Source organism: Marmota flaviventris, chromosome 2 (genome assembly GCF_047511675.1).
Source record: "Marmota flaviventris isolate mMarFla1 chromosome 2, mMarFla1.hap1, whole genome shotgun sequence".
Classification (NCBI taxonomy): Eukaryota; Metazoa; Chordata; class Mammalia; order Rodentia; family Sciuridae; genus Marmota; species Marmota flaviventris.
This window is the reverse complement of record NC_092499.1, coordinates 182,437,870-182,450,612: the sequence shown is the minus strand read 5'-3', so window position 1 is coordinate 182,450,612 and position 12,743 is coordinate 182,437,870. Positions and strand designations below refer to the sequence as shown.

General features: G+C 41.3%; 1 protein-coding gene and 1 non-coding gene across 2 annotated transcripts in view; one reads left to right on the top strand and one right to left on the bottom strand.

The window, feature by feature from the left end:
• Positions 1-12,743, top strand: part of Mroh8 (maestro heat like repeat family member 8) — a 58,541-nt gene that overhangs the window by 15,412 nt on the left and 30,386 nt on the right. The window contains exons 5-9 of the mRNA XM_027945082.2: positions 2,382-2,461; positions 4,030-4,174; positions 5,201-5,296; positions 6,658-6,762; positions 11,194-11,329. Coding sequence (XP_027800883.2) covers positions 2,382-2,461; positions 4,030-4,174; positions 5,201-5,296; positions 6,658-6,762; positions 11,194-11,329 — 562 coding nt within the window. The remainder of the gene's footprint in view (positions 1-2,381; positions 2,462-4,029; positions 4,175-5,200; positions 5,297-6,657; positions 6,763-11,193; positions 11,330-12,743) is intronic.
• Positions 3,875-3,942, bottom strand: Trnav-aac (transfer RNA valine (anticodon AAC)). The gene has a single exon. It is a non-coding gene; the product is annotated as a tRNA-Val (tRNA).

Below are 12,743 nucleotides of genomic sequence, written 5' to 3'. Positions count from 1 at the left end.
AGCACATGCCTGTAATCCACAAGTCAGGAAGCTGAAGCAGGAGGATCACAAGTTTGAGATCAGCCTCAGCAACTTAGAAGCCCTAAGCAACTTAGCAAGATCCTGTCTCAAAATAAAAAATCAAAAGGCCTGGGGACATAGCTCACTGGTAGAGCATCTGACTTCCATTCTTTTTTTTTTTTTTAAAGAGAGAATTTTTTAATATTTATTTTTCAGTTTTCAGTGAGCACAACATCTTTATTTTATTTTATTTTATGTGGTGCTGAGGATGGAACCCAGCGCCCCGCGCATGCCAGGCGAGCGCGCTACCACTTGAGCCACATCCCCAGCCCCTGGCTTCCATTCTTATTGCCAAAAAGAAAAGAAAATCAAAATCATTCTGGCTGAATTGAGTCAAATAAATTGAACTCAGGAAGGACTGCAGGCCTAGGGGTTCAGCCAAGACCACTGCCTCCATCCATGTGAGCTACTTAGCTACAGAATGGAGAACCACATAACCTACCACAATTGATGGGACATGGGAGGGAACAAAAGACAAAAAAACACAAGTCATCTTTCTTCATGAGTCCTGAGAAACGGTGCCATTGGCAAGTATTGAAGCCTAGGCAGTTGTGTTCTTGGGAGTGGGGAAGATAATGAAAGATCATGGCTGTGATCTTAGTGGTGGTGCCCTTAAGATAACCTGACCTGAGCAACTGGACGCCTGGGAGAGCTGTGAAGGCTGAGGATAGAGTCTTACAATTTGTCCCTTCCAGCCTATAAAGCCATAAAAATAACTGAGATCCTTGAGGAAACAAAGATGAGCAGCAGGCCACCAGCAAGACCTGAGTCAGAGAGTGAGAAGATAAAATCTCAGAAAGGGAACCTGGTAATATTTATTGAGCACTTACTGCCTCCTAACTTCCTAGTGATGTCTGTTTGGTAAGAGAAATCCACTGCAGACAGCTGAAAACACAAAACAAGGGATTGGTTCTAAGGATGCGAATGTTCCCCAGAACCCCATGATAGGAGGAGCAGCCTGCCCCAGGAAGGGAAGGAATCTCACACTAGAAGCTTTTCTTCCACTTGCTTGGAGAGAACTTTCTCTCCATCTCTTATCTTTGCTCTTTTGAGTGCACTTTGGTTTTTCTTCCCATCCACTCTCTCTTCTTTCTTCCCCAAATTAGCTCTCTTTGACCTTGTTCATAGGGACCAGCACTCCCAAATTTAAAATTTTCTGCTTTCAGAAGACTAGCCAGAAAGATTGACACTCTTCACTCTTTTTTTTTTTTTTTTATGGTACTGGGATTGAACTCTGGGGCACTCAGCAACTGAGCCACATCCCCAGCCCTATTTTGTATTTTATTTAGAGACAGGGGCTCACTGAATTGCTTAGCACCTCACTTTTTGCAGAGGCTGGCTTTGAACTGGCAATCTTCCTGTCTCAGCCTCCCAAGCCATTGGGATTACAGGTGTGTGCCACCACACCAAGCTGACACTCTTGGTCCCAATTCCAGATCCCTGTAAGAATCTATTTGGTTTTAGTGTCCACTTTTGGACAGATAAGTTGTGGCTGGGAGAACAAAATAACTCAGAAACAACACAGTTGTGAGGCTAGGGACTAGAGAAGTTTCCAGAGAAGCAGGGTAGACAGTCCAGTAAGGTTTCCACAACATTCACATCAACATTACTTGTATGGTAGCTGCTCATATTCACTCCCTGAGATATGTCTCAATTCTCCCATACAGATGAGGAACTCAGACATAGGAAAATTGTATGATACACCCAGGGTCATGTGGTAAGTGGCAGAGCCAGAACTCAAACCAACGGGCCATCGAGCTCCCCAAGCTCCCTTTGTTCCCTCTCTATCACTGCAGATTTTCCCAGCATAGCAAGGCAACTCTTCCTCTGTCAAATTGCAAACCAAAAGTCATTTCCTTTTCCAGGACAAGAAACTCAGAATGATATTAGACCTGGTAGTAGAGACAATTGGTTTAATAGAATTAGAATGCCTACACTAGAAATTATCTCTGGTTTAAAAAAATACTGAATAATAGATACTAACATTTTTTGAGAGCTACTAGGTTTGCTTGTTCAGTACTCAGCCACCTCCATAGAGCTAAGTAGTATTATATCACATTCTACAGATGAGGAATGGAGGTACAGGGAAGCTCAATAACTTGACAACTAAACAGCTAGTAAGAGGCAGAACCATGGTCTGGGGTCTGGTCCAGAGTATAAACTCCTAGCTCCTTCACTGTCCTGCCACCAGTCCTAGGACCCCAGAGCAGGGCCCAGAAAAGCCTGCTGCTGTCCTTGCCGGCCACCTGTGCCTCTGACCATCTCTGGCCTCAGGAGTTGGAAATTCTTGGCCCTCTAAAGTTCTTTACCTCTCCCTGCAGGACCTGGTACAAGAGGAGCCCCTGCGATCTCTGTTCAGCCCCGTGCGCCAGGAGGTCTTTGTTACTATTGCTAACCTCAGGTGATACCCTCGTGCACTTTACACATACATCTTGGTTCCTTACTCAGGGTCAATGCCAGAGTCCACTGACATGTTTCATATTTTAACATTTGAAAACTGTTTAGATTATGGGAAGGAAGACAAACCCATGCTTTTTGATTTTTTCTAAATTTTTCTGTAGTTGAAGATGGACAGCATGCATTTATTTTATTTGTTTATTTTTACGTGGTGCTACAGATCAAACCCAATGCCTCACACATGCTAGGCAAGCGCTCTGCTACTGAGCCGCAGCCACAGCACCCCAGACCCATGCTTTTGTATAAGAACTTTGATTTCATGTACACTACCATCCATATCTGAAGGACCTAGTTGGAATCTTTTTAGAATTCAGTTTTGTCCAAAGTATATTCGGTGGAGAGTGACCCACAATACATGTTTCATGACTATAAATTCTAAGGTCTAAGAGGTTGTTGCAAGGGCTGCCTGATGTCTACCTGTCTTGGAGGTTTAATGCAGTGATTAAAATGATTAAAGGACTGAAATGTTCTGTAGTTTAAAAAGTTTCCTCACAGGGTGCAGTGGCACACAACTGTAATCCCAGCAGCTCGGAAGGTTGAGACAGGAGAATTGTGAGTTCAAAGCCAGCCTCAGCAACAGCAAGATGCTAAGCAACTCAGTGAGACCCTGTCTCTAAATAAAATACAGAATAGGGTTGAGGATATGGCTCAGTAGTCGAGTGCCCCTGGGTTCAATCCTCAGTACCAAAAAGGAAAAAAAAAAGAGTTTCCTTGTTTTTGTTTTTGTGGTACTGGGGATTGAACCCAGGGGTGCTCTACCACTGACCTACACCCCCAGATCTTTTTTTAAAAAAAATATATTTATTTATTTATTTTTAGTTTTCGGTGGACACAACATCTTTGTATGTGGTGCCGAGGATCGAACCCAGGCCGCACGCATGCCAGGCAAGCACGCTACGGCTTGAGCCACATCCCAAGCCCACCCCCAGATCTTTTTATTTCTGAGACAGGCTTTCATGAAGTCACTGAGGCTGACCTCAAACTTGTAATTCTCCTGTCTCAGCCAGGTTGCAGGAATTGCAGGCATGCACCACCATGCTCTGCTCCATGGTTAACTTAATTCAACTCACTATTCCCCAAACTAGTATTCATCAGAACATATTTTGGAAAGTGGCATCTTGCTACAGTGACTGTAGCAGACTTTACTCTTGTGGCTGAGCTGGAGGAAAGCCTGAAGGGATGTCACTCCAGTGACTTCTTGGGGGGAAGTTCATCTAAATAGACTGATGAGCCAGGTCACTTATCTCTTCCATTTGAGATACACCTACCCAACTACCCTTTCCATTTTAGTTATTTTTTAAAAAACATTTTTTAGTTATAAATGGACATATTACCTTTATTTTATTTATTTATTTTTTTGTGGTGCTGGGGATTGAACCCAGTGCCTCGTGCATGTTAGGCAAGCGCTCTACCACTGAGCTACAACTCTGGCCCATTATTTTGAATCCCTGTTTATCAATATCAAATCAAACGCTCTTCCCAACTTGCTCTTCCTAAACTTTCTTTTCTTAGTTACCACAACGTCCATTTGCTGTTTGGCTCTGAAGATCGAGCTGACTTGTTCCAGCTTATCACCAGAAGTATGATCACTCTGCCCCCGCTAAAGACTCTTACCCAGCTGCAGGAAATCACTCCCAGTGGGCCCTACGACACAGAGGTAACTCAGGCTTTGCTTTAGTAACTTCCCATCAAGGGAAGTTACTAAAGGTCTCAGCCCTTTGAGAACATTCAGTTGTTTGAAACTAGCCAAAAACCATTTAATCAAGTCCAGTGAATAAAACAGTTGGTTGGATTAGATGATAGCTTGTCTTCCCTTAACTTTTTGTTCTCTCATTTTTTCCTTCACTCCTCCTTTATTTCTTTTTGACTTTAAAATAAGATGGAAGTGGGGCTAGGGTTGTAGCTTAGTGGAAGAGTACTTGCTTAGCATGAGTGAGGCACTAGGTTTGATCCTCAGCACCATATAAAGATAAATAAGTAAAATAAAGGTATGTGTACATCTGCAACTAAAAAACAAAACAAAACAAAAAAATAAGGTGGGCATACTTGTACACGTATTTTAGAGACATATTTGTGGATCACTGTGTGCTAAGCATTGGGATAGGCAATGGAAATACAAAGTGGAGCTTACATTCTAGTGCAGAGCTAAACCCTTGAAGGATAAGTGTGTCTACTGGCAAGTTAAGTGTTAGTTACAAAAAAAAAAAGGCAGAGAAAGAGGAAGAAAGGTGCCATAGTTGAGAGGCACAGGGCTTTTTTACTTAGGGTGGTCAGGGAAAACCTTCCAGATAAGAGTGAGAATTGAATTGAAGGAGGAGAGAGGGGAGCCTCCTGGAAGGGGGAGGGTAAGTGTAAAGTCCATGATTTTCTTCTGTGGCTGCTACACTGACTGGTCAAGCAGTTACCTAAGAAGATTTATTCCTGTGTTTCAAGATGTCAGAAAGAGTCACCTGTATCTTGAGGACCCTGAAGTAGTTCCCCAGATGTAGTTAGAATCAGATAATCATAGTCCTAGTAATGCTGAGCCATCCATTTGAAATGAAGATTTATTCTGGTTCATCTCATGCCACAAACTGTCTACAGGTACTTTTACCCAGAGTTTGCACCTTTGAGGAAAGTCTTAAGTGTGCAGAGCTTGGGGAACTTCATGGGGAGGGCCATCGCTGATCCTTTCCCTGTTCAGTGTCTCTACAGGCAAACGTTCCAGGCATTCTCCGAGATGCTCCAGATTTTGGTGGTAAAAGACCCACATTTGGAAAATCTTGACACCATTTTTCAGGTAAGTGAGGTGTGAGGGTGGAATGGGAAACTACTCCTATTCACTGGAGAAAGGGGTAGAAGAAGATGTGGGAGGGTATTGGTAGGAGGCATGCAGTAGCTGGGAGATCAGCTGTCAGTTCTGATCTCCTCACTGCCAGTCCTTGGTTGTAAGTCCTTGATTTAACTTCTGGAAGGAATTTTCTTTCTCAGAGTCTCATTTCTTTTTCTTGACATGGAGATAATAATTACTGTGAATATTGAATAAATGACCTTAATACATGGTTTAAATGGTTGCCATAAGTGTTCCTTAAATTATTATTCTTTCCTAGCATAGAATGGTTTCAGTCAGTGACCAGGGAAGAGAATCAGCCTCATGAGTTATTAAATAAGCAGCCTTCCCACTAGGTGGGACTCAGAGGTCATAAGTGACCACATGCTCCCACCTGTAGCTATTCCACTGTATGCCAGTCCATCCGTAGTGTGCATTAACTGCAGTTGCTCTTTTGCCTCTCCAGGGATTGAACCCAGGAGTGCTTAACCAGTGAGCCACATTCCCAGCCCTTTTAAATTTTTTATTTGGAGACAGGGTCTCACTGAGTTGCTTAGGACCTCCCTAAGTTGCTGAGACTGGCTTTGAACTTGTGATTCTCCTTCCTTAGCCTCCAGAGCAGCTGGGATTACAGGCATGTGCCACCATGCCCGACTTGATCTTTTTTTTAAAGGTGCAGATATCCCAGAAAGGAATTTCCCTTTAAGCTGTTATTAATCATTTGCGCCTAAGTACAGATGGGCATTTATCCTTGCCATAGCTGACCTTAACATTATTCTTATTCCTCCTCCATTTGTACATTAATCTATCTGTCAGATTGGGTTTCTCCCCTTTGTCTAGTTGTACTATGTATTTTCCTTCCTTGAGAGTTTAATTCAAGCCATGTTTTCTACTCGAAAAGCCTCTTTATGAGCTCCTCTCGTGGCTAGATCTTCTCCGTTGAGTCCTTCCCTGACTTTTAAGGCAGATGCAACTTCTCCATTTCCAGAGTTCTTTACTAGCACATTATTAATTTTATTTCTTTCCAAAGCAGATTGGAAAGGGCTAAAGAAAGAGAAAAGTCAAATAATTAACTGAAGAATTAGGAGGCAGAGAGATAAGTCTAGGCAATCAGCCTGCGTAGAAGCCAGCCCTGCTGACCACAGGCTCCTCACTCTCGCTCGTCCTCACCCGCCTTCCTCTCCATCCTAAGCCAGTTTGGCATTTAGGGAGATATTTGCAAACATCAAAGTAATATGGGTCTTCTCTTTCCACATTTTCTTCCAAAGAGAATAAAAGTGTTATCCCAGATATTCCTGATGAGCCACTTTGCCTCCCTTTATTTTTTGCAGCACTTGGACCCCTGGTTACAGTCACCAAAGGACCATGAGCGGAAGCGGGCGACGGCCAGCCTGGCCCAGGTTCTGAAGTGCTTATCCAAACACCTCTGCCTGAAGGTGAGCAGCCCTCTGGTTGCAGAATAAAAAAGGATCCAAAGCCATCCTTCCACTGCCTGTTCCCCCCCCCTCTTTAGGACTCCCAGCCTGGGGCCTGGGGCCTCTTGGTGCTCATGTGGTATCACAGTATTCAGCCCCTCTCTTAAAAGATGAGCAGCTGGAGGCCAGGTACTGTGTGTTAATCTTTGTATCTCCATTGCTGAGAAAGCAAGTTGGAACCTAATGATATAGTAATGCTTTTGAATGAATGAATGAATGAATAAGTGTAATCTGAAAATGTCTGAGAGCCCACTATGGCCCCATGTCTGTGCAGATTGCTTTTATTTTTAAAAAATATATTTTTTAATTGTGGATGGACACGACACCTTTATTTTATTTATTTTTATATGGTGCTAAGGATCAAACCCAGTGCCTCACACATTCTAGGCAAGTGCTCTACCGCTGAGCTACAGCCCCAGCCCAGTGCAGATTGCTTTTGAAGAAATGAAGTCCAGCAGGCCAATTCAAGTAAATAAATTTAAATATCTCGCACCATCTCAGAGCGAATGGTACTATGGTGCCTCTTTACAAATACTTGCCTTTCTCTTTATCAGTCTCTTACCTCTCAGTTGTTTTGAATCCTCCTCTGTAACTTCTAAAAAGAATTTCCCCAAACTAAACTTTTCCCTGGATCTATTCCATTCTTCTTCTACAAACCTCTCTTTTTCCTTCGCTGAGCAGGTCTTTTAGCCACTGAAGCTGCTCCCATTCTCCTCTCATCATTTCTAGAAACTGTGTAATAAGGCCTGGGAATTGGAAGATAACTTGGTGGGATAGTAAGGTTGGGTCCTTACACCAGAATTTTCCTCATTGAAGTTGTTCTCAATATAGATGTTCTAACAGTTGTGTTTAAAAGCATTCCACCATCTTTCTTATTTTTCACATGGAAAATATATATAAACTTTCTACCTCCTTATTGAAGTAAATTTGGCCCCTTAAACTATTTTACTTCCTTTTTTTTTCTTTTTAGTGACGGAAGACAAGTAACATCTGGCATCACTGACCACCTACAATTCCAATAACAACAATGCATTCTTCTTTCTACATTCCTCAACCTCTAATTTTAGCTACAGATTAAAGAAGAGGAGAGTTTCAGACAACTCCCTCCTGTACACATAATCTCTCTCTGGACCTAGGGTCTTCCTTAGCATTTTTTTCCCCTAGAGAGTTGTTAATATAGGAATATTTATCCTAGGTGCCTTGTGGGGGTCTATGAACATCCAGAAGTAGTTCCAGAATTTTTCGTGGTGTAATCTTCTAGATTTTTTAGAAAATTTCTATAGCTTTTTTTTTTTTTAGAGAGAGAATTTTTTAATATTTATTTTTTAGTTATCGGCGGACACAACATCTTTGTGTATGTGGTGCTAAGGATCGAACCCAGGCCGCACGCATGCCAGGCGAGCACGCTACCGCTTGAGCCACATCCCCACCCAATATAGCTTTTCTTATATGGAGTTGTAATTTATATAGAAAATGAAATCCACCCCATTTATAGTTTAATGAGTTTAGGCAAATGTAAGTTCTCTGAGTCCATAACTCTTTTCATATTCTCAAAGAAACCTAAAGAATAAATGTAGGGGTCAAGGACATAACTCAGTGGTAGGCCACTTGCCTAGCATCCTTAAGCCCTGGGTTTGATCAATAGTACCATCAAAAAGAAAGAAAAATAAAGATAAAGAATTTAAAAGGCTGGGCATGTTGTTGGTATGTGCCTGGAGTTCTAGCTCCTCATGAAGCTGAGGCAAGAGGATTACAAGTTCAAGGCCAGCCTGGCAACACAGTAAGACCCTCTCTCAAAAAAGCAAAATGCAGGGCTGGGGTTGTGGTTCAGTGGTAGAGTACTTGCCTAGCACGTGCAAGGCCCTGGGTTTGATCCTTAGCACAACATAAAAAATAAGTAAATAAAATAAAGATATTGTGTCCAACTACAACTAAAAATAAATATTTTAAAAAAAGCAAAATGCAATCAAAAACAGAATAAAAAAGAGAATATTAAAGAAGGACTTAGTGACCAGACTAGGCACATAATTCTCCAGTGATTTTTTTGTGTGTGTGATAAAACACTTTGGAGTTTTTTAAAAAAATATTTTATTTATTCTAATTAGTTATATATGACAGCAGAATGCAATTCAATCCATATTACACAAATAGAGCACAATTTTTTATGTCTCTCCTTGAACACAAAGTAAAGTTGCACCATTCGTGTTTTCATACCTGTACTTAGGGTAATAAGGTCCATCTCATTCCACTATCTTTCCTTCCCCTCCCTCCCCTTTCCCTATCTAAAGTCCCTCTGTTCCTCCCATGCTCCACCACCCATCCCCATTATGAATTAGCATCCTGATTTCAGAGAAGAAATTAGGCATTTGGTTTTTTGGGATTGGCTTACTTCACTTAGCATTACATTCTACTTTGGAGTTTTTAATGTTGAGAATATCAACATATTCATCATAGAAAAAATTTTAAATGTAATTTAAAAGTAGAAGGAATAAAAATTATTAGCTTGTTGTTGTCATCATTTAGAGATAGACACCCTTAATATTTTTATTTATTCCTTCCAAGTACTTTTTGTGCATGAGTACTAGGGTGAAGGATTCCATTTTAGTTCCATCTAATTTATTCCCTCTCTGTAGCCAGAATTCTCTTCTTGAGACTCAGTCACTCTTTTCCTTGTTTTGTTTGCTTGGATTGCTTTGTGGTGCTGGAGATGTGAGAGACTGAAAAAAGAGAAAGGCAAGGATTTGGAAAGAGGTCCCACAGTACCCGGGCCTGGTGCATGCTGGGCCGCCACATCCCCAGCCCTTGTTTTGTTTCTGTTTGTTTTTCCCAGTTGTGTGTTCTTTATTTTTTCTTCTTCTTTCCCCATGGACTCTTTTGATCCAGTGATTTGCAGCTATTGTTAGAACACAAGGTCTTGTGTGATCTGACTCCTGCCTCCCCCTGATCAACTGGTCTGTAGCTTACATCTTTGCACAGGTGTTGCTTTGTTTACTCTAAACAGACTCTAGAGGTTGATGTTCATAATATTTTGTTTTTTAAAAAAATATTTTTAATTGTAAATGGACACAGTACCTTTGTTTTATTTATTTTTATGTGGTGCTGCGGATCGAACCCAGTGTCTCACACGTGTTAGGCCAGCACTCTACCACTGAGCTACAGCCTCAGCCCCACAATATTTCTTGTCTTATTTTTGAAGAGCTGCAGAAGAAATTTATTTCTGCCTCAATCTGGGGAAAAATTGTGCTGCGTCTGCATGTCTGTTTGCTTTTTATACACAGAGGGAATCATATTAATACAGGACATTGTGTGCACCTCTACATTAGCCACAATACGAGAAAGTTCAGAGCCTAGCTCTGTGGCCTGCCTCAAGCAAATGATAACATGAGTTCTGCCTGCTAACTAAATTCTTGATTTCATTAATATTTCTGCTTTAATTTTAATTTTTACTATTTTTTTCACTATTTTAAATTACATTTCTTTTTATAGTATGATTTTTACCAGCAGCCATTATTTTTTCCATAATAATGTAGAGTGTCAATAAACAATTTTTTTTTGTACAGGGTATTGAATCCAGGGGGCATTTAAACACTGAGCCACATCCCCAGCCCTTTTTTTGTATTTTATTTAGAGAGAGGGTCTTTCTGAGTTGCTTAAGGCCTCACCAAGTTACTGAGGCTGGCTTTGAACTTGTGATCCTCCTGTCTCAGCCTCCCAAGCCACTGGGATTATAGGCATGTGCCAGTGTACCCGGCCTCAATAAGAAAAATTTTAAAATAGCATTAAATGCTATATCTCACTTTGCATCCACCATTTTGCTCATCAGAATAGCATGTTTTCTAGTATTGTAAATTCCTCAGCTAGTTGATTTGTAATGGTTGCATTCCTAGAATGCCTGTACCGTAATTCTCTTTAGCATTATGGAGCAATTATTTCCCAAAATGTGATCTTGAAAAATAGTGCTACAAGGAACATCTTTATGCACAAAACATCTTCATGGGCTGGGGATGTGGCTCCAGCGGTAGCGCCCTTGCCTGGCATGCGTGCGGCCCGGGTTCGATCCTCAGCACCACATACAAACAAAGATGTTGTGTCCTCCGAAAACTAAAAAAAATATATATATATATTAAAATTCTCTCTCTCTCTTTAAAGAAAAAAATCTTCATTTTTCAGATTGTTTACTTATATTATAATTGGCCTATTTAATGCCATCTACTGGTGCTGTTGTATCTATCCAGGTTAAATGTTAACTCTTCAGAGAACTAAAGGCTGAATATGATCTTTGAGCTTCTCTTGAATTGGAGATAGAAGTGGGATTGCTTCTCAACAACCTAAATTTAAGGCACTAAATACACCTGTATTCTGATGGCATTTTTCTTTTTCCTTTTCAATTAGCCTCCATTGCGATTCCAAAGACTTGGACACCTAGTGGCTGTGATGGCGTTGTTGTGTGGGGACCCACTGCAAGTTGTGGCAGAGGAGGCTGCCGAGGGCACACACTACCTGCTGCATATCACCCTGCGGATGAAGTGTAAGGCAGTGCTGGGGGCAGCCAGGCTGCAACCCAATTCTCTAGTGCAACATTGCATCAACCCTCCTGTGCCCTCCTTCCCCTTGTTGTAGAAAGCCTTTTCACTGTTGTTCATACAGAGAAAGGTACACAGTCTATAGACAGAGATGACACAATGTTAATTCAATCATTAGAGTCATAACTCTGAATCATTATCATCCATCTGCGTGGCCATGGAGTGGTTGATTGTTCATAAGTGGGAGAGGTTCCTGCCATCTTTGGGTCCTTCATTCATTTATTTTTCCCACAAATGTTTATTTATTACTTTTTCAGGATCCCACAGTAACTAGAACACAAACAGTCCCAATCCTTATATTACACAAAACCTAGTGGGGGCTCTAGGCAGAGTCAGTGAATAACTATTATTATCAATAAAGGTAACTGTCATGAAGGGAAATTGCAGGGACCATAAGTAAGAATCAAATCTAGCTGTGGGGCTCAGAAAAGTCCCCTCTAAAGATAATCTGAAGAATAAAGAATAATTATGCAGAGGTTGAGGTAAGAGCATATCAGGCAGCACATTGAGACTTCCTATAGATAAATTTTCAGGTCACACTAAAGCTTGAAAGATAAGGCACCACAAGGACTGTTGGCAGACTCAATAATCAGCACAAATAGCCAGAAGTGGTGGCACATGCCAATAATCCCAGCATCTCAGGAGACTGAGATAGGAGCAAGTTGTAAACCTGTCTCAGCAATTTAACAAGAAACTTAGTGAGACCCTGTCTCAAAAGAAAAAATAAAAGGGGCTGGATGTAACCCAGTGGTAGAGCACCCCTGGTTCAGTCCCTAGTGCGCGCGCGCGCACACACACACACACACACAAAAGAACTAGACTAATAAAGACTTCTGTTATTGGAATTGCCAAATTTTTTTTTGGGGGGGGGGCTGTGCACACCTGTAATCCAGCGGCTCTGGATGGTGAGGCAGGAGGATCACAAGTTCAAAGCTAGCCTCAGCAATTTAGCAAGGTCCTGTCTCTAAATAAAATATTAAAAAGGGCTGGGGATGTGGCTCAGTAGTAAAGTGCCCTTGGTTCAATCCCTTGTACAAAAAAGAAAAAAAAATTCTTTTCTTGGGACCTAAGCTTCAAAGGAGACCCTTCAAAATTCCTCATCAATGGTGAAACATAGTAGCATGCCCTATCTGAACTCATAAATCACTCAAAAACTCTGCTCTTACAAAAAGCCCTTTTCTTTTTCCTTTGGCCTTTTTTATTTATTGCTATACAAGGAAGGGCAAGCAAAACAGCCTTCAGATTGGCACATGCCCTGCCCCCAGGCATTTTTGTTCAGTGAGATCTTGGAATCCAAAGTAGAGATGCACCCAACTTGTAAAATCTAGAATAAAGAAAGAATCCAAAAAGTAATAATAT